Genomic DNA, 18,567 nt, shown 5'->3' with positions numbered 1-18,567 from the left:
TTCGACTTCAACATGTTTCGTCGGGACGAAGAAGAAGAAGAAGTGGACGTCTCGCGCCGGCAGAGCCCGAAGCTCCTGTCGGAGGCCGTGTCGGAGGATTTGGAGGCCGGCGATCGAGACGACGCTTCGATCCCCGCCAGTCGCCGACCGGGCGCGAAGGCGGTGGCCGACCGGACGACCGAGCGTCTCCGCCCGGACCAGCACATGGAGGACGATTTGGACTTCCTGTTCGACGGGCCGACTCAGTGTTTGAGCGGAAGTCTCAGTCAGGTCTCGTTGGCTCAGCTGTCGCAGTTCAAACCCGCTTCCAGAGAGGCTGCCGGGAAACCGCCTGCTTCCTCGCAAGGCCCCGCCTCCACGTCGGCCGTCTCGGTATCAGCGAACGCGACAGTCACTTCGGCGAAAGACGAGTTCGAGGACGACTGGGATGACGATGACCTGCTGGACGACTCTTTGGCGTGGGAGACGACGCCAGACCCGCAGAGCTTCAGCGCGCCGCGGCACAGCTCGACCCAGAAACCGCTCGGTGAAGTGCGACAGCAGCGGGGAAGTCCTGCGAGCGGAGCCGACGTGGAGAGGGTCAACGTGAGGCCGAGAGCGACGTTCAAACTGGAGCCCAACCCGAACGTTCCTTTCCAGAGAATCCAGACGAACGCGGAGGTGGATTACGGCTCAAAAGACGCTCAGCGGAACCCGTTCTCTTCTGTCGGCGCCCAGCGAACATTGAGCGCGGCGACGTCTCAACGCTTTCCGACAGAACCTGCGGCGGTTGCGCCCGCGGCCCCGGACCTCGCGGACGAGGACCTGTCCTTGTTCTTCTCGCCTGACCCGGTGTGGGACGACCCGGCCGACGACGACCTGCTGTGCGAGATGTGCGAAGACGTGGAGAACCGGCTGCAGAGCGCGGAGAACATGCCCGCCGGGCGGCAACCGCCTCCGCCTCAAGTGTCCCAACTGAGAGCATCTGTGCCGCCGTCCAACGGGAACCCGCGGCCGGCTGCTCGGCAGCCTTTTGACCCCCCAAAACAGACGGCAACATATCTTTCCTGCGCTCCGGGGCGACCGGTCGGCGTCTCTGCTGTTGCTGCAGGTGTTCGGGCGACGGAGTCTCTCAGGTGCTCGCAAACGAAAAACACTTCGGGATCCGCGAGCGGCTCGACGTGGACGCAGGGGAGCAGCCGGGTCCCGTCGACGCCGCGGGGAAACGCCGGCAAAGAGCAGTTCACCTTCAAGAAGCCGAACGGCCCGGTTCTGATGGTGACCGGCAACGGTAAGAGCCGAGAGGGTTTCCTCCTCCAGGCAATCTGGAGCGTCACGGACAGCGAAGATGAGAACAGATACAGTTTCTACCGTTCAGTCAGGAACGACCACGTCATTTCTATGACATCATCATGTTGTGATATGGAGGAATTGACATGAATAATAATGATCATTATATTATATATAGGTGAGAACCTTTGGACAGTTCTAAGAACTGGGTGACAGATTTTTACCAGTCGCCGCCATTTTTTTCTCCATAATTTTCATTGAACGTTCAATATATATCAAAACTAGTTATAATTATCTCTATAATATTTAGTATAAGAAAGCAGCAAACTACTATTTGCTATGCTCACTCTCTGTTTCTCTCTCTCTGTCAGCATTGTTTGCACTTTTAGGCGCCATGTTGAGAGCCGTGTGGAGGCAATAGGTCGATGGTTCAGTAACGAGAACCTTTAACTTTTTAAACCAACGTTCCAGTTGTCGTCTTTCACATTGTTTTAGTTCTTATATTTTAAAGTTATTTTTTTTCTTCATAGTTTTGGGTTACAAATATAATTGTAGATGTTTTCATTATCAACCAGCTCCTCAAATGTCCGTCGTCCAGTTGCGTTTTTGTTGTTGATGAAGTTGACTTTGTCTCACGTTCTTCTGCAGCGGCGGGTAAATGTTCAGCGGCAGAGATCGAGCAGAAGAAGCAGCAGGCGATGGAGAGGAGACGGCAGCGGCTGCAGGACGCCCGAAACCTCCGAGCTCCCACCTGACGGAGACGAGCCGCTCACCTGAAGAGGGAACCAGACTGTTGTCGGCGCTCCACCTGTTCAGCTGTTAGCTGATTTTTAATCTCTCCGATTTATTTTTAAATGTTTTTTTTTTTTGGTTTTCATAATCAAACCCGGCTTTTGCGTATTTACAGGAATTGTTCTACGAATTGGGAAATACACTTATTTGCTTCTTTTCTTGCCAGAAAGTGGAAAACGCCGACCAGCATCGCAGTCACAGTGCGCTTAGCCTAGCTTAGCGTAAAGGCTGGAGGCGGAGGGAAACAGCTAGCATTGCTCGGCCTAAAAATAAAAAAAATACGTTTAGCTACACCTCAAAAACCCACTCGAGGCAAGACTAGCAGTTTCCCTCTGCTTCCTGTCTCTAAGATAAGCTAGGCTAGGCTAGGCTAGGCTACACGCTCTGACTCCAGATCTGTACTTACTCCGCACGGACGCGAGATTGGTATCGAACTCATGGAAAGAAAGCAATTAAATGTGTTGAACTTTTTGTACTTTTAAGGTCAGATTATATTGCAACAGTTGTGAAGTACATTTCTAACGCACTACACATCTTTTTCCAAAAATCATCTACAAACTCGTCATTTAAAGATTACAAGCTTTGGCTCTTAATTTGTGTCATTTATATTAAAATATTGCCTTTAATGAATCTGTCAGTAGTTTTTAAAAAAAACATAACCTAGCTGACCGTTCTTATGTGAATCTAATCATGAACGTGACTCAACAATGTTGTTTCTTGTTTGTTTGTCTATATTTTCTATGAAGCACTTTAACAGATTGGAAAGTGTTTTACCAATAAAAGTTTTATTGTACATTTCATTTAGTTGTGGTCTTTTTTTTTTTAAATTAATTGGATGTGTTGTGTTATCCACAGAGGCACAGGGGAGAGATCAGCTGTCTTTTATTATTATTATAAAACAGACGTGAATGTGCTGACGTGACAGATTTTAAACACAAGCTGGCTTTGATTTAAAAACGTTTTAAACGGTTCGTTGACTGATTTGAAATGTTTGATAAGCTTCTGCTCAAATACAAATATTCACATGTCATATGTACGTTTAAAAAGAGTCAAAAAGTACTTCTGAAATGTAGAAGTATACAAGAACATACAATAAGATATAAACACTGAACATAAGTACAGTCAAAATAATACTGGAGTACATGAGTTACAGTCCAGCACTGACTTAAATATGTAATATAAAATATAAGGCATTCGTAAACTACACAGATTAATAATAAAAAATTGTATTTGTATAGCACTTTAAAGGGTATAGGGTACTTTACATGGTAAAACAGAAACAATAGAAGCAATAACAATAGACACAACAGATTACATAACAAAACCAGAACATGTATATTTGAACAAAAGTAAAATACAAGTGTAAACGTGTAAAAAGAAAAAGCCTAATAAGAGCACCTTATTACAGATGGTATCTCTGGGGCTCACCTGTGTCCCGGACGGTGAGGGGCGGGGCCGGGGGGGTCCGGTCAGGTGGTCCCGGTCAGGTGGTCCGGTTCGGGCCCGTCGGCTCTCTTCATTAGCAGTCTGGCAGCTGTCTGATGGAGCAGATATTCCGTCCCGGCAGGTAAACCGAGCCTCGCTATCAGCAGACAGGTGTGTAACTGTAGGCCGCAGAATCACAGGCGCGCTGATGCAATCTGCCTCGGGTTTAATCACGCTGCCTTTGTCCCGAACGAGCACAGCGGGATTCACTTCACTCCAGTCGGACTGGAGATTTCTCTGAAGTTTCTCTTTGCCAGTTTCTCCTTTTTTTTTTTTTTTTTAATGGAAAACAAAGCAGCTCTGACAGACTGAAAGGTTTAAATTCATGTTAATAAATCAGATCTCAGGCACTGCAACAAATCAGCTTGTTTAGAGAACCTCAATAATGAATATGAATACTTTTAATAACATGCATCGTCACACACATGTTGAAAACTATAGTTAACCTAATTTTTTATCTGACTGATGTGAACAAAGTTGGAGATAGGACACGGATCCTTTGATTCAATAAAAGTACAAGAACCAAAAATACTCTGTTATTGAATTTAGGTTAAAGTATTATCAGGAAAATGTACTTTAAATTACAACAATGTCATTGTGACTGTTCTGTTGTGCATTATTAACTTAGATTAGTAGTCGTGCATCAATGTAAAAGCAGTGTTTTTATTGTAGTTGCGCTAATTTTGTATTATTATATATTATTATTTTCAATATGGATTTATGTGTTGATTATTTTCTGCATTAATCGATTGTTTGGTTTTAATAAACAGTAATAACAGTGAGAAATGCCGTCACAATTACGCAGAGTCCAGAGTGATGTGGGACTCGCCTGCCCCCTGGTGTCCAAACGAGATATTACGTTAAGCTTTAATAACATCACTGTAACCAGAAGAGCAAAACAACCACATAAGGAAGAAATGGGGCCAAAGGTTGACTACGTTATTAGCCACACACACACACACACACACACACACACACACACTTGTCATTTGAAGCCTCCGACAACATGGTCGAAAGTGTTTATGGCAGATCCTTTTACCGGCTGCAGTCGACACTTACCTGCAGGTGAAATTAAGTTACCTGAGAGTTACCCTGAACTCTGGATGACCGCCCTCCCTCCTTCTCTCCCTCCCTCTCTCCCCCTCCCCTCCACCTCTGCTCCATTAATTATTCCGGGGCCAATCCCAGAGGACGGTGACAGGTGAGAGGACAGGTTGGTGTCCCTCCAGCTTTTACAGACGACATCCACACCTGTAGAGAGAGCACGGGTTCACCTTAAAGACCGTTCTGACGTCATCGATGCGGTGACGTCACCAGACAAACAAACAGACAGTAAACAAATCAGCTCAGGGTTGTTGTTTTTTTTGTTTTTTTTTACAGAGAACCAGAAGGAGCGTTTAAATGCCTCTGTGTTTAAATCTGCTGGGATAAAGTTGTGTTTATAATCGATTTGGGATCCTTTAAAGAAGGATTTGGAGGGTTTTGTCGTCCCGAAAAGTTTTTCCTTAACCGTTATAACATTGTTGAAATTGAATACTGGTGCATTTAAAACATATTTCTGAAACAACCTGACAGTCTGTACCGGTCTGTTATTGCTTGGTTTGGTTTTTTGTTTCTCTAATATCCATTGGCATTGTCGTATTTAAGAGCGTGCAAGTAACTTAGTCAAATGAATCTCTACAATTTATCTAATCTCTCTTAAAGCTTCATCGTCTGTCTTCAGATTTAAATTGAGTGAATCATTCCTCCTTGTTTACTAAACCAAAAACATGACACCAAAACATGAAAGATTACTAATGTCGGGGCTTACTAATACTGCGGTAGTTTATCATCAGGTTTCTGAACGCATACGTACCTTCAGATCACGTAAAAGGCGAATGTCTCTCTCCGGAGTCAGTGTCCCTTCTGGGCTGCCGTAGAAACATAACGGTGCAAGATGGCGGAATGTGGAAGACGAGCCGCTCCGGAAGTAGATATAAATAGCTTTTTCTAAGCTGACAAAAACATTACGAGTCTTAGTTTGAGGTGATTCTACACTGATTAAAACAGTTATGAATATTATATTCCATTTCTGCTAATTAATCCCCCTAAATGTCACACACTGTTCCGTAAACATAATATAATTTGAGGAAAGAAATCCTCCCTGTTAACATCTGTGGAGATCAACAGTTACACCCACAGTCCACAAGAAAGATCTTTATTCAAAATTAAAACAAATATAAATCACTACAATTACAACTTTTGTCCAGTAATTTACGTTCTGAAGATAATTTCAGCTTCTCTCTGCATCGCTGAGCGTAACAGACAGAGCTCTCAGGTCTCTTTAAGAAGCCACAGTAGAAAACAAATCCACCTTTATAAGAGTGACACAAACTTAAAGATACTTTTAATGTTCATGCTTTAACCCTGAAGCTGTTTAAGTGACACAAATCATTACTGACAAATCATATTCAGATGAAAACAAGTTTACATGAGATATTATTACTAAATATGTACATTCATTACTATATATGACATTAAATGTTTTTATTTAAAAATGTATGTAATTATTTGGTTTGTTTTTATGTCTCTAATTCATTGTTGTCTAAATATTGACCGGTGTGTCAGTATTGTAGTATTAAAACTTTGTGTATTTGTATATATAGACTACTTTAATGTGAAAGCAATATCATCAGGGGATTATGTTTTCATGGCTGCTCATGAAATATTAAAATAAAATAGTTTTCTTTAGAAACAGTGATTTCTTCTGGAAGTTAAAATAAATGTCTGTGGCTTCATCAGGTGTTTAGTTAAATATTCTACACATAACGTGTGTTGAGATTCAGGGTTGAAGAGAAACATCATCAATCAACACAGGAAACCGATTCTGTAGAAAATATGATGCACATTATAGAGTTCACACTGAATATATGTACATTTGTTCCAGTGGCGGTGCGTCAATAGAGGGCGCTAGGGCGCCGCCCCTCTTAACATTTTAAGATGGAAAAAAAAGAAGAAAAAAATAATTATATATTTATATACCGTCAAAAAACATTATATACCAAATAATTAAAACAAGAAACATACCGTGTTGACGCGCTAAATGTGTGTGGGAGACCGTAAGCCCCTGTCAACAACCACCTAGGTTACATGTGACCAAATATAAATATTCATCGTCACTGAGAAAGCCTCTCCCCCTTTCTCGGGCGCCGGCCAAATGGGAGTCAACATGGCAGCGAGCAAACTTTTCACGGTCGTTACGGCAAGGAGAGCTTCTCATTGGCGGATGAAACTGGAATCTAGCCAATGACATCGCTTCTTATTTCAACGTGACTGGACTATTCGTCGAATCATAGACCTGTATCATTTCCTCACTTCCTGTATAGCTCCCACGTAGCTACGCGAGCAACATAGCTAGCAGAGACATGGCGACTGAAAACTCTGTGGTGTCTCTACGCGAAACACCTTTTAATTCACGATCAGATGTTGACAAAAAGAGGCCGAAAGAGTTGGGACCCGAACGTCCGGATTAAAAAACCCAGCACAAATCACTGACCGCGGGAGGACGTCCAACCGGAGCTTCTCCTCAAGCTACATGCTAACCGGAGCTGGTTAGCTGGATACGAATAAGCATGGGAGGATTGCTGCAGAGGTGAGTGTCAAAATCAGCAGATTATGTGTTAGAGTTTCATGTTTTATCTTTCCTACAGCAGAACACATGCTGGACATTGTTAGATTTGAGTGGATCTCATATCAGACTATAACTTTATTTAAAATACCAATTCAACCCCCAACAAGTTAGTTTGTGCGTGTTTGTTTGTGTTGTAGCTCCAGGCTAGAGCATCAAGGTGGCTGCTGGCCTTTTGTATATATTGATGAGCCATCAAGACAAACAAAAGATTTTGTCAACTATGATTATTGGCTTTTGTCAGTATTATAAAGCCTGTTTGTAGTAGATGTTTCCCCACAAATTCTCAGTATCTGTCTCTCTCTCTATATTTATCTGAAGGTGTGTGACACCATACTTGGACACACCAGAGAACGCGTTGCCTTCAAAGACCTCATCGGGTCCACCTTACTGCAGGGCCCCCAGTGTGGATGCTACAAGTAGTGGGGCCTACTCTGTCAACCACCCAATGTAAAATGTGATTTATCTCTTCCTGAATCTATTCTGCTCTAAACCTCTTTCATGTGAAGGTCTGGGCACCTCTTTTATTCTGTAAACCTCTGAAACCCAATCCAATGTTTCTTAAACATTCTGCTCTGAACCTCTCATGCCCAAAATTACAGTTTGTTGATAGTTGTTACTGGACAGTGTTGAGCACTGTGTTTTCTTGAAATAAAGCTTTGTTTTTTAAAATATTCTACTCAAAACCTCTTTTCTTCTCATTGTGGAGTGCTATTTAAACCGCGCTGCCTAACTGCGCCCACCCCAAAAACAATGTCACCAGCCGCCACTGATTAGTTCCCTCGATTGGAAATACATTGATAATGGAAGAAGAAATGTGATTAGTTTAATTTGACGGGAGAGATGATCAGAGGTGCAGAGTTTTTACCACCATCATTAACACAGGGACAGAAGAATGGGAGGAGTTTCTCCTTAAAGGAGCAGCCAGTAAAGGAGTAGATAAGAGCTGCAGCTTCTACGTCATAGAAGGAGACCAGACCCTCCTCATAGTCCACAAACACCCCCACCTTCTGAGGCCCAGACTGCAGGGAGAGATCAACTGGAGGGTCTTCAGCAGCTGTGTACTCATTTCCATTTCTCAACCGTATAATCCAGTTACCTTTCTGAGGGCTCACTGCGAAGTCTCCCTTCCTGTTGATCGATTCTCTGGTCACTCCTAAAGTCCATTCAGTCTTTCCTGTAACTTGAACCTCAAAGTAAAATCTGCCTGAAGAGAAACTCTGCTTTCCCAGGACTAAAATATATTGAGAAAACCTCTCTGGGTTGTTTGGGAGATTTTTCTTCACATCACCATCATGTACTTGTTTCCCGTCAGCAGACAGGATGAGTTCAGGATGAGCTGTATCAGGATCAAGAGTCACATCCACTGCAAACTTCTGGACCCTCTTCAGCTCAACTTTAACCAGCTTCTTCATCTTTTCACTGAGAGTCTCCTCCAGCTGAGACACAGCTCTCCTCACAGTCCCCTCATGTGATGCTGGAGGAACACTGACCTTTGTCCAGTCCTTGGTGGGTGGTGGGAGGTGGATGTTTAGGGACTGGAAGCTCTGGAGAAGGTGGAGGTGGTCTTCAGAGAAGGAGAGCTTCTCCACCTCATTGCTCCTCTTCATCAGCTCAGAGATTTCCTGTTCCAGCTCTTTGATGGAGTCTTCAGCCTGTTTCTTTGTTGTTCTCTGCTTCTCTTCTATCGTGTTGATGAGCTCCTTCAGTTTTCTCTCAACAGACTCCTTCAGATCAGTGAAGACCTGAACACCTTCTGCTTTCTCTCTGTCTGCATCTTCCTCACTGAGCTCCACGATGCGTTTGACCTCCTGAATCTTCAGTCGTCTCTTCTGGATCATCTTCTGAATTTCAGCCTCTGTCTTCTCCAGCTCGACCTTCTTTCCTTCACATTCTTCTTCCAGAGGAACAACATTGTGCATCTTGTGGTCTGACACAGAGCAGAGCATGCAGACACACGTCTGGTCGGTCTTACAGAACAGCTCCAGAGGTTTATAATGCTTCGTACACATCCTGCCTTCCAGGTTCTCCACGGGGTCCATCAGCTGATGTCTCTTCAGGCCTGACATTGTCAGATGAGGCTCCAGGTGAGTCTCACAGTAGGAGACCAGACACACCAGGCAGGACTTCAGGGCCTTCAGTTTGGTTCCAGTGCAGACGTCACAGGGAACTTCTGCTGGTTTGGACTCTTGTTGCTCTGAGCTGCTGCTGCTGGCTTTCTGTTGAGCCGACTGTCTGAACTGAGAAACCATCTCAGTGATGAAGGTGTTGACGAGCAGTTTAGGTCTTGTGGTAAAAAGCTCTTTGCACAAGGGACACTGGCACATGTCACTAGTATTCCAGTGTTTAGTGATGCAGTTTTTGCAGAAGTTGTGTCCACATGGTGTGGTGACTGGATCAGTGAACATATCCAGACAGACAGAGCACATGAACTGATCTTCAGACAGCAGACAGTTGACAGCAGCCATATCTACACACTGAGGACAAAAGTCAAAGTGTGCCTAAATACTACAATATAAAAACCAACAACATTGTATTGAACTCTACAGAAATGTTCATGTAACTGAGGTTTCCATCTGAACAGTGTCAGAAGTCTAACTCCGTTTGCTTAAAGCTGTGCGTTTAGTGTTAACGCTACTTATTGAAACACAGTGAATATGATCAGCTGTCACTCACCAGTAGTTGAGTCTGTTGTTGAGAAAGACCTGAAAAAGTCAGTTTAATATTTCAGAAACAGAGTCTTGTCTCGACTGCAGCTCCGCTGTCGCTCTCAAACATGAAGTTTAGTTTACTGAGAAGCGCTCCTCTTGTTAGTGTTGCACAACCTCTCATAGCAGCTTGTTTATGAGTTTTTATTGCCTCTTTCAGGTAACGACATGACAAACCGCCCTTTTGCTCTGCTCTGGAACAATCCCTCTGTCAGTCCAGGGTTCAGCTCAGTGCTTGGCCAACTTGTTCAGTTTTTCATGCATCATCATTTTTCCTATTTTATTACGGAGGGCTGTGCATATACCGGCTGTCCCGGTATACGGATTGTACTGTATGAATTTTTCACACACCGTCATGCCGGTGCACGAACCCTACACCAGATGTAACTCTACTCTCAAAATGTTAATTAAGACAACATAGTTTAACTAAGAACGCGCAGCGAAGTTGCTTACCTGTCAGGTATTTTAAGTTTAGTCATGGTGCAAAATTACACGGCTAAATTGCATGCTGGGAAATGCAAATTATCCGGGCGGCAAACAGCTGTTTGTGTGTCCCAGAATGCATTTTGGCACAATTAAACAGGGAACAATGGCGGAGGAGAAGTTAAAACTGAAAATTGACAGTTTCTGAATGCTACTGTTGTTTAGTCACATAATGTAATTTTAAGATGTTTTCTGGCGAGAAGTTAGTTGTTAAAGTTTCAAATCTGCGGTCGGTTTGTCAAGAATCAGCCGACGGTTTGAAGTCCTGCTCGCGGGACCGATGAGCCGGGCAGCGGCACGTCACCGCCCTCTGCTGCCGGCTGAGAGACACCTGAACACGGCAGGACTTTTTAAATGATTCGCTGGCTCCGAGTTCTCCGTAGAGGTTATGAGGATCTAACGAGCGATCTTTATGAGTTTATTATTTATTCACAGTACCGTTACGTCAGTTTGACGGATGGAAAGGTTAAGATTTATAACTTAAGGTTTTAATTTAACTTTTGAGCCACAGGCCGTTTACTCAATACCAATACAGTAATGTGTACTCTTCCTGTTGTTTGTGTGCGAGCTGTAACCAGCATGCAATTCGACTTTGTAATTTTATAAATGTACAACTGTTAGTGTTACAAACGGTTTGTGTCACAAAGTGTTGTGTTGTGGTCCCTGCTAGAAAAACCAGCAAAGACCAGCAAAACTGGTGTTAGCTTAGTTAGCACATGTTGTGTTTTGGGGCTGGTATATTTAACAATGTCAGGTTTTCAAAAGTATTTACATTTATTCAAAAGGACAGACACAAAATAAAGAACATGGTAACAATTTGAACACACAAAGAGAAACAACCAAATTAACAATTTACATAACTATTAAAACATCAACTTACGTCCGTTTAGGGTCCGTCCTTCAACCACTAAAATGCCAGTACTAAGCTGTATTATAACTGTATTTACTGTATGCGCGAGGGGACATGAAGTTATATGCGGGAAGCGCGTGAGGTTTTTCAACAATATGAGTCGATTTGAGGCTGCATGACTTTTAAGCTTAATACCCGAATAGGTAACGGATTTGATGTCACACGAGCTTGATGCTGTGATCCAAGCATTTAGTTGCCAAACAGCTAGTTCACATTAACTAAATTGTTTAAATATTATAGCTATAAGTTGTAAATTAAGTGTATATTTAAAGTTGTATAATTCTGTCAGATCCCAAAAAAAAATTCATTTAAATTTTTTATTTTTTAAAACTTTTTATTCATTGATTTTTTTTTTAGGTAACAAAGAACGCGACAACACATTGTAAATTACAAAAAAAGAAATTTAAAATAAATTAATAGATAGATAAAGAAAATAAACAACAAAAGGGGGTCAACAATCGCTCTTTGCACTATTTAGGTCCATTCATATCTGGTCACTTGATCCCTTGAATGTTATCCATTTCTCTCAGCACTGCTCATGGGTCCCTGATTTTAACCTGAGAAAATGAGTCATTTGTTTCCATATTGTGTTTTTCCTCAACAATGTCCAGCCACTGTCCTTGGCTTCTAATGGCTCACCTGTGTTCAAGTCCTTTAGTTGTGGATTTAACTTTATAACAACAATTGATAACCCGCAACGAACGCTCTTCAACAGGGTTAAAGTGCTGCATTCATCTCATTGTTAGTCAATTGGCGTTTGTCAGAGAGTACAGAAACCCACTCACTGCTTTAACCCTCCACCTTGTTCTTGCATATGTCATTAACATTTAACATTTAACAACTTTCCACAGAACAGTCTTCTATCAGACCATTGCCGTATAACTTTTGATCTCATGCTACCAGAGTGTAGGCCGTTGGTAAAAGTTTCCCTCCTTAATGTCAGAGGAGCCTATTACTCATCATGAATAGAGAAATATAAGAACAACCCCAGGTTTCTCTTTAGCCGTGTTAATGGACTCTGCTTTGATTAGTTTTAACAGGTTGTCAGCTAGTTTGAGTCATAGAAGTCATCCAAGGTCAAATTCTGGGGACCATATCATGTTGTTTGATTTGCTATATACTTGAATATTTAAATAAAAGGCTTTTTTGGCTCATATTGTAACAAACAGGCTGAGTTGTAAAGCTGACTGCATGAAGACTAAGCCCGTTCTCATGACTCAGGTCAAGCGCTGCCACCGCTTTGTCACGCGCTCAGCTCACCTGTGTTGTGTAGTTTTCACTGGTTTGATGCAGGATTCACAGAAAACACAACGTGTTGGTGATGAAATGTCTCTTCTGTTCGGTGTTTGGTGCTGAAGTTACTGCTGACTCAGGCGTTGTGTTAAACTTTGAGTTTATTCCACAGTTTTTATTCAACAATCACATATTTACAAATTTAGTTGATTCCTCTGTCCAGTACTCACAAAACAAATCAAACTTGGCAAAAGTGACAAAGTTTTCAAACAAAATAGAAAAATCTGCATCTTTTCCACTAATTTTAAATTTGTGACTTCATCAGGTGTTTAGTTAAATATTCTACACATGACGTGTGTTGAGATTCAGGGTTGAAGAGAAACATCATCAATCAACACAGGAAACCGATTCTGTAGAAAATATGATGCACATTATAGAGTTCACACTGAATATATGTACATTTGTTCCCTCGATTGGAAATCCATCGATAATGGAAGAAGAAATGTGATTAGTTTAATTTGACAGGCGAGATGATCAGAGGTGCAGAGTTTTTACCACCATGATTATTACAAGGACCGAAGTATGGGAAGAGTTTCTCCTTGAAGGAGCAGCCGGTAAAGGAGTAGATAAGAGCTGCAGCTTCTACGTCATAGAAGGAGACCAGACCCTCGTCATAGTCCACAAACACCCCCACCTTCTGAGGCCCAGACTGCAGGGAGAGAACAACTGAAGGGTCTTCAAGAGCCAAGCACTCATTTCCATTTCTCAACCATATAGTCCAGAAACCATCTTCAGGACTCAGTGTGATGTTTCCCTTCCTTTTGCTCAACTCTCTGGTCACTCCTACATCCCATTTAGTCTTTCCTTTAACTTGAACCTCAAAGTAAAATCTGCCTGAAGAGAAACTCTGCTTTCCTAAAACACTAAGAGAATAAGAAAATCTCTCTGGGTTGTTTGGGAGATTCTTCCTCACATCACCATCATGTACTTGTTTCCCGTCAGCAGACAGGATGAGTTTAGGATGAGCTGTATCAAGATCAAGAGTCACATCCACTGCAAACTTCTGGACCCTCTTCAGCTCAACTTCAACCAGCTTCTTCATCTTTTCACCGATCTTCTCCTCCAGCTGAGACATAGCTCTCACCATAGTCCCCTCATGTGATGCTGGAGGAACACTGACCTTTGTCCAGTCCTTGGTGGGTGGTGGGAGGTGGATGTTTAGGGACTGGAAGCTCTGGAGAAGGTGGAGGTGGTCTTCAGAGAGGGAGAGCTTCTCCACCTCAGTGCTCCTCTTCATCAGCTCAGAGATTTCCTGTTCCAGCTCTTTGATGGAGTCTTCAGCCTGTTTCTTTGTTGTTCTCTGCTTCTCTTCTATCGTGTTGATGAGCTCCTTCAGTTTTCTCTCAACAGACTCCTTCAGATCAGTGAAGACCTGAACACCTTCTGCTTTCTCTCTGTCTGCATCTTCCTCACTGAGCTTCACGATGCGTTTGACCTCCTGAATCTTCAGTCGTCTCTTCTGGATCATCTCCTGAATTTCAGCCTCTGTCTTCTTCAGCTCAACCTTCTTTCCTTCACATTCTTCCTCCAGAGGAACAAACTCGTGCATCTTGTGGTCTAACACAGTGCAGAGCATGCAGACACACGTCTGGTCGGTCTTACAGAACAGCTCCAGAGGTTTATCGTGCTTCGTACACATCCTGCCTTCCAGGTTCTCCACGGGGTCCATCAGCTGATGTCTCTTCAGGCCTGACATTGTCAGATGAGGCTCCAGGTGAGTCTCACAGTAGGAGGCCAGACACACCAGGCAGGACTTCAGGGCCTTCAGTTTGGTTCCAGTGCAGACGTCACAGGGAACTTCTCCTGGTTTGGACTCTTGTTGCTCTGAGCTGCTGCTGCTGGCTTTCTGTTGAGCCGACTGTCTGAACTGAGAAACCATCTCAGAGATGAAGGTGTTGACCTTCATATCCGGTCTTGTGGCGAAAACCTCTTTGCACATGGGACACTGGCATCTGTAACTGGTGTTCCAGTGTTCAGTGATGCAGTTTTTGCAGAAGTTGTGTCCACATGGTGTGGTGACTGGATCAGTGAACACATCCAGACAGATGGAGCACAGAAACTGATCTTCAGTCAGCAGATTGCTGACAGCAGCCATATCTACACACTGAGGACAAAAAGTTGAAAAAAAGAAAATTAATAAAAATGCTTTTGAATACATAATTATTCATTAGAATTTTAGTTTAATTTGATTTTCCTTCTTGTAAATCTTCACATAAGGCCATCTGACCTTGTGTCATGAGGAAATGAAAAGAGATTAACTTTCTGTTTGATTCGAGCTGTGAGTTTTGTGTTGAGTTATTAAAACACAGTAAATACCATCAGCTGTCACTCACCAGTATTTGGGTCAGCTGTTGAGAAAATCCCGACGAGCAAAGTGTAATATTTCTTTCCACAGAAACACAGAGATTTGTCTCGACTGTCGCTCTGACAAAACGTTAAGTTTCACTTCAGGATCGTGAAGTTGAAGCCCCGCCCCTTCATTAGAAGCCCCGCCCCTTCAGCAGCTCTGGGAGGTTGTGTTTCCTCCTCCAGGTTGAGACTGTTTGTGTCACTTTACGGTTCAATGCAGCTCTGCAACGATGTTACTGGCAGTCACAGCTCAGCTCTCTGTAAAGCTCTAACCTCCTCATGTTATATTTACTTCTTATCTATATGTGTCGCTGAATCAGAGGAGGAAGTTGAATAGTGTGAAGTCTGTTGAAGCCTTTAACAAACGCTCCTCTCTGGTGTGAGCTGTGCTGCCATCTACTGGTCACAGGAGGGAAGCGCACCACAACTTTGCGGATTTTATGGACAAGACTGCCGTTATAAAATAAAAACGTAAACAAACAGTTTCTTCTTCTGCACGTGATTTTACTGTAGTGATACTTTACAGCAGAGTAATTTAATTCTTTACACAACGAGTTTTAATTCACTTTACGGCATCTGTTTAAGAACCAATGTTATTTCAGATCATATAAAAGGCGAATGTCTCTCTCCAGAGGCAGTGTCCCTTCTGGGCTGCCGTAGAAACATGACGGTGCAAGATGGCGGAATGTGGAAGACGAGCCACACCGGAAGTAGATATAAATAGTTTTTTCTAAGCTAACGAAAACACTAGTCTTAGTTTGAGGTTATTGTACACTGATTAAAACATAGTTATGAATATTATATTTCATTGCTGCTAATTAATCCCCCTAAATGTCACACACTGTTCCTTAAACATAATATAATTTTAGAAAATAAATCCTCCCTGTTAACATCGGTAGAGATCAACAGTTACACCCGCAGTCCACAAGAAAGAGCTTTATTTAAAACCCAAAACAAATATAAATCCGTACATTTACAACTTTTGTCCAGTAATTTACGTTCTGAAGATAATTTCAGCTTCTCTCTGCATCGCTGAGCGTAACAGACAGAGCTCTCAGGTCTCTTTAAGAAGCCACAGTAGAAACAAATCCACCTTTATAAGAGTGACACAAACTTAAAGATACTTTTAATGTTCATGCTTTAACCCTGAAGCTGTTTAAGTGACACAAATCATTACTGACAAATCATATTCAGATGAAAACAAGTTTACATGAGATATCACTAAATATGTACTTTTATTACAATAAATGACATTAAGTCTTTATTTCAAACTTTATGAAATTGTTTGACTTAATATTGACCGCTGTCACTATTGTAGTATTAAAACTTTGTCTGGTGTATAAATACACTGGACGTATATATAGACTACTATAATGTGAATATGTATTGTTGGTAATGCAATATTGTTCAGGGAATTTCTGATCACAAAAAAAGAATCAGACAGTTTGATTCACAGGAGAGATGATCAAAGGTGCAGAGTTTTTACCACCATGATTAAGACCAGGACAGAATAATGGGAAGAGTTTCTCCTTGAAGGAGCAGCCAGTAAAGGAGTAGATAAGAGCTGCAGCTTCTACGTCATAGAAGGAGACCAGACCCTCCTCATAGTCCACAAACACCCCCACCTTCTGAGGCCCAGACTGCAGGGAGAGAACAACTGGAGGGCCAGCACCAGCCGTGTACTCATTCCCATTTGTCAAATATATAGTCCAGTAACCATCTTCAGGACTCAGTGCGATTGGTCCCTTCCTGGTGATCGACTCTCTGACCACTCCTACATCCCAGTGAGTCTTTCCTTTAACTTGAACCTCAAAGTAAAATCTGCCTGAAGAGAAACTCTGCTTTCCCAGGACTAAACTATAGAAAGCAAATCTCTCTGGGTTGTTTGGGAGATTCTTCCTCACATCACTATCATTCACTTGTTTCAGGTCATCAGACAGGATGAGAGCAGGATGAGCTGTATCAGGATCAAGAGTCACATCCACTGCAAACTTCTGGACCCTCTTCAGCTCATCTTCAGCAAACAGCTTCTTCATCTTTTCACTGATCTTCTCCTCCAGCTGAGACACAGCTCTCCTCACAGTCCCCTCATGTGATGCTGGAGGAACACTGACCTTTGTCCAGTCCTTGGTGGGTGGTGGGAGGTGGATGTTTAGAGACTGGGAACTCTGGAGAAGCTGGAGGTGGTCTTCAGAGAGGCAGAGCTTCTCCACCTCAGTGCTCCTCTTCATCAGCTCAGAGATTTCCTGTTCCAGCTCTTTGATGGAGTCTTCAGCCTGTTTCTTTGTTGTTCTCTGCTTCTCTTCTATCGTGTTGATGAGCTCCTTCAGTTTTCTTTCAACAGACTCCTTCAGATCAGTGAAGACCTGAACACCTTCTGCTTTCTCTCTGTCTGCATCTTCCTCACTGAGCTTCACGATGCGTTTGACCTCCTGAATCTTCAGTCGTCTCTTCTGGATCATCTCCTGGATTTCAGCCTCTGTCTTCTCCAGCTCGACCTTCTTTCCTTCATATTCATCTTTCAGAGGAACAAACTCGTGCATCTTGTGGTCTAACACAGTGCAGAGCATGCAGACACACGTCTGGTCGGTCTTACAGAACAGCTCCAGAGGTTTATAATGCTTCGTACACATCCTGCCTTCCAGGTTCTCCACAGGGTCCATCAGCTGATGTCTCTTCAGGCCTGACATGGTCAGATGAGGCTTCAAGTCTCGGCTTGTCTCCACTGTAGCTCTGACAACACATTATTAGGTTTCACTTCAGGGACGTGACGCAGAAGCCCCGCCCCTTCATCAGCTCTGTTTGGGAGGTTGTGTTTCCTCCTCCAGGTTGAGACTGTTTGTGTCACTTTACGGTTCAATGCAGCTCTGCAACGATGTTACTGGCAGTCACAGCTCAGCTCTCTGTAAAGCTCTAACCTCCTCATGTTATATTTACTTCTTATCTATATGTGTCGCTGAATCAGAGGAGGAAGTTGAATAGTGCGCCGTCTGTTGAAGCCTTTAACAAACGCTCCTCTCTGGTGTGAGCTGTGCTGCCATCTACTGGTCACAGGAGGGAAGCGCACCACAACTTTGCGGATTTTATGGACAAGACTGCCGTTATAAAATAAAAACGTAAACAAACTGTTTCTTCTTCTGCACGTGATTTTACTACAGTGATACTTTACAGCAGAGTAATTTAATTCTTTACACAACGAGTTTTAATTCACTTTACGGCATCTGTTTAAGAACCAATGTTATTTCAGATCATGTAAAAGGCGAATGTTTCTCTCCAGAGTCAATGTCCCTTCTGGGCTGCCGTAGAAACATGACAGTGCAAGATGGCGGACAAGCCGTTCCGGAAGTGGATATACATAACTTTTTTCGAGTTATATCATTCTTAACACAAGTTTTCATTCACTTTCCAGCATCTGTTTTAGTCACTGACGTAAATCAATCTTCTGTTGTCTTTTTAGGAATGCAGATGGTAGTTTGGTCCAGCAGGAGTTCCTCACGTCCTCCTTCCTGTCAGAGAACATTAAAAGTATTTGGAGGACACATTTGCGAGTATTGTATTTAAATGTGTTATTTAAAGACGTTAAATGTACATGTGTCGTTTTGTTCATTTAG

The 18,567-nt window shown here is 42.9% G+C and overlaps 3 protein-coding genes and 1 long non-coding RNA gene across 5 annotated transcripts; 1 reads left to right on the top strand and 3 right to left on the bottom strand.

Moving 5' to 3' along the window:
* The first annotated feature begins 1,037 nt into the window (after nt 1-1,037).
* LOC137798754 (uncharacterized) lies at nt 1,038-2,861 on the top strand. Its single transcript, XR_011079390.1, has 2 exons — nt 1,038-1,270; nt 1,918-2,861. It is a non-coding gene; the product is annotated as an uncharacterized lncRNA (long non-coding RNA).
* A 5,173-nt stretch (nt 2,862-8,034) lies between these two features.
* LOC137798719 (E3 ubiquitin-protein ligase TRIM21-like) lies at nt 8,035-9,684 on the bottom strand. 2 transcript variants are annotated; one of them, XM_068595630.1, is made up of 2 exons: nt 9,455-9,681; nt 8,035-9,418 (listed from the first exon to the last, which is right to left on the bottom strand). In XM_068595630.1, exons 1-2 carry the CDS (start codon nt 9,679-9,681, stop codon nt 8,035-8,037), a joined length of 1,611 nt encoding a protein of 536 aa, XP_068451731.1. The 2 variants fall into 2 exon arrangements, with proteins under 2 accessions (XP_068451731.1, XP_068451732.1); XM_068595631.1 differs by having other exon boundaries at nt 8,035-9,684.
* Nucleotides 9,685-12,795: 3,111 nt separating this feature from the next.
* Nucleotides 12,796-15,008, bottom strand: LOC137798744 (E3 ubiquitin-protein ligase TRIM21-like). The gene is made up of 2 exons (XM_068595668.1): nt 14,941-15,008; nt 12,796-14,711 (listed from the first exon to the last, which is right to left on the bottom strand). Exon 2 carries the CDS (start codon nt 14,700-14,702, stop codon nt 13,056-13,058), a length of 1,647 nt encoding a protein of 548 aa, XP_068451769.1. The 5' UTR covers nt 14,703-14,711; nt 14,941-15,008; the 3' UTR covers nt 12,796-13,055.
* Nucleotides 15,009-16,260: 1,252 nt separating this feature from the next.
* On the bottom strand, nt 16,261-17,686 carry LOC137798774 (E3 ubiquitin-protein ligase TRIM39-like). The gene has a single exon (XM_068595719.1). It carries the CDS (start codon nt 17,644-17,646, stop codon nt 16,393-16,395), a length of 1,254 nt encoding a protein of 417 aa, XP_068451820.1. The 5' UTR covers nt 17,647-17,686; the 3' UTR covers nt 16,261-16,392.
* Nucleotides 17,687-18,567: the final 881 nt, after the last annotated feature.

Source organism: Clinocottus analis, unplaced genomic scaffold (assembly GCF_023055335.1).
Source record: "Clinocottus analis isolate CAN_PGR_092001 unplaced genomic scaffold, fCliAna1.0.p SCAF_31, whole genome shotgun sequence".
NCBI lineage: Eukaryota > Metazoa > Chordata > Actinopteri > Perciformes > Cottidae > Clinocottus > Clinocottus analis.
Note: the sequence above shows the minus strand (reverse complement) of the source record. Positions and strands in the feature narration are given on the sequence as shown.

Coding starts and splice junctions, on each gene's coding strand:
- LOC137798719 (XM_068595631.1), bottom strand. CDS start 9,681: ATGGCTGCTGTCAACTGTCTGCTGTCTGAAGATCAGTTCATGTGCTCT.
- LOC137798744 (XM_068595668.1), bottom strand. CDS start 14,702: ATGGCTGCTGTCAGCAATCTGCTGACTGAAGATCAGTTTCTGTGCTCC.
- LOC137798774 (XM_068595719.1), bottom strand. CDS start 17,646: ATGTCAGGCCTGAAGAGACATCAGCTGATGGACCCTGTGGAGAACCTG.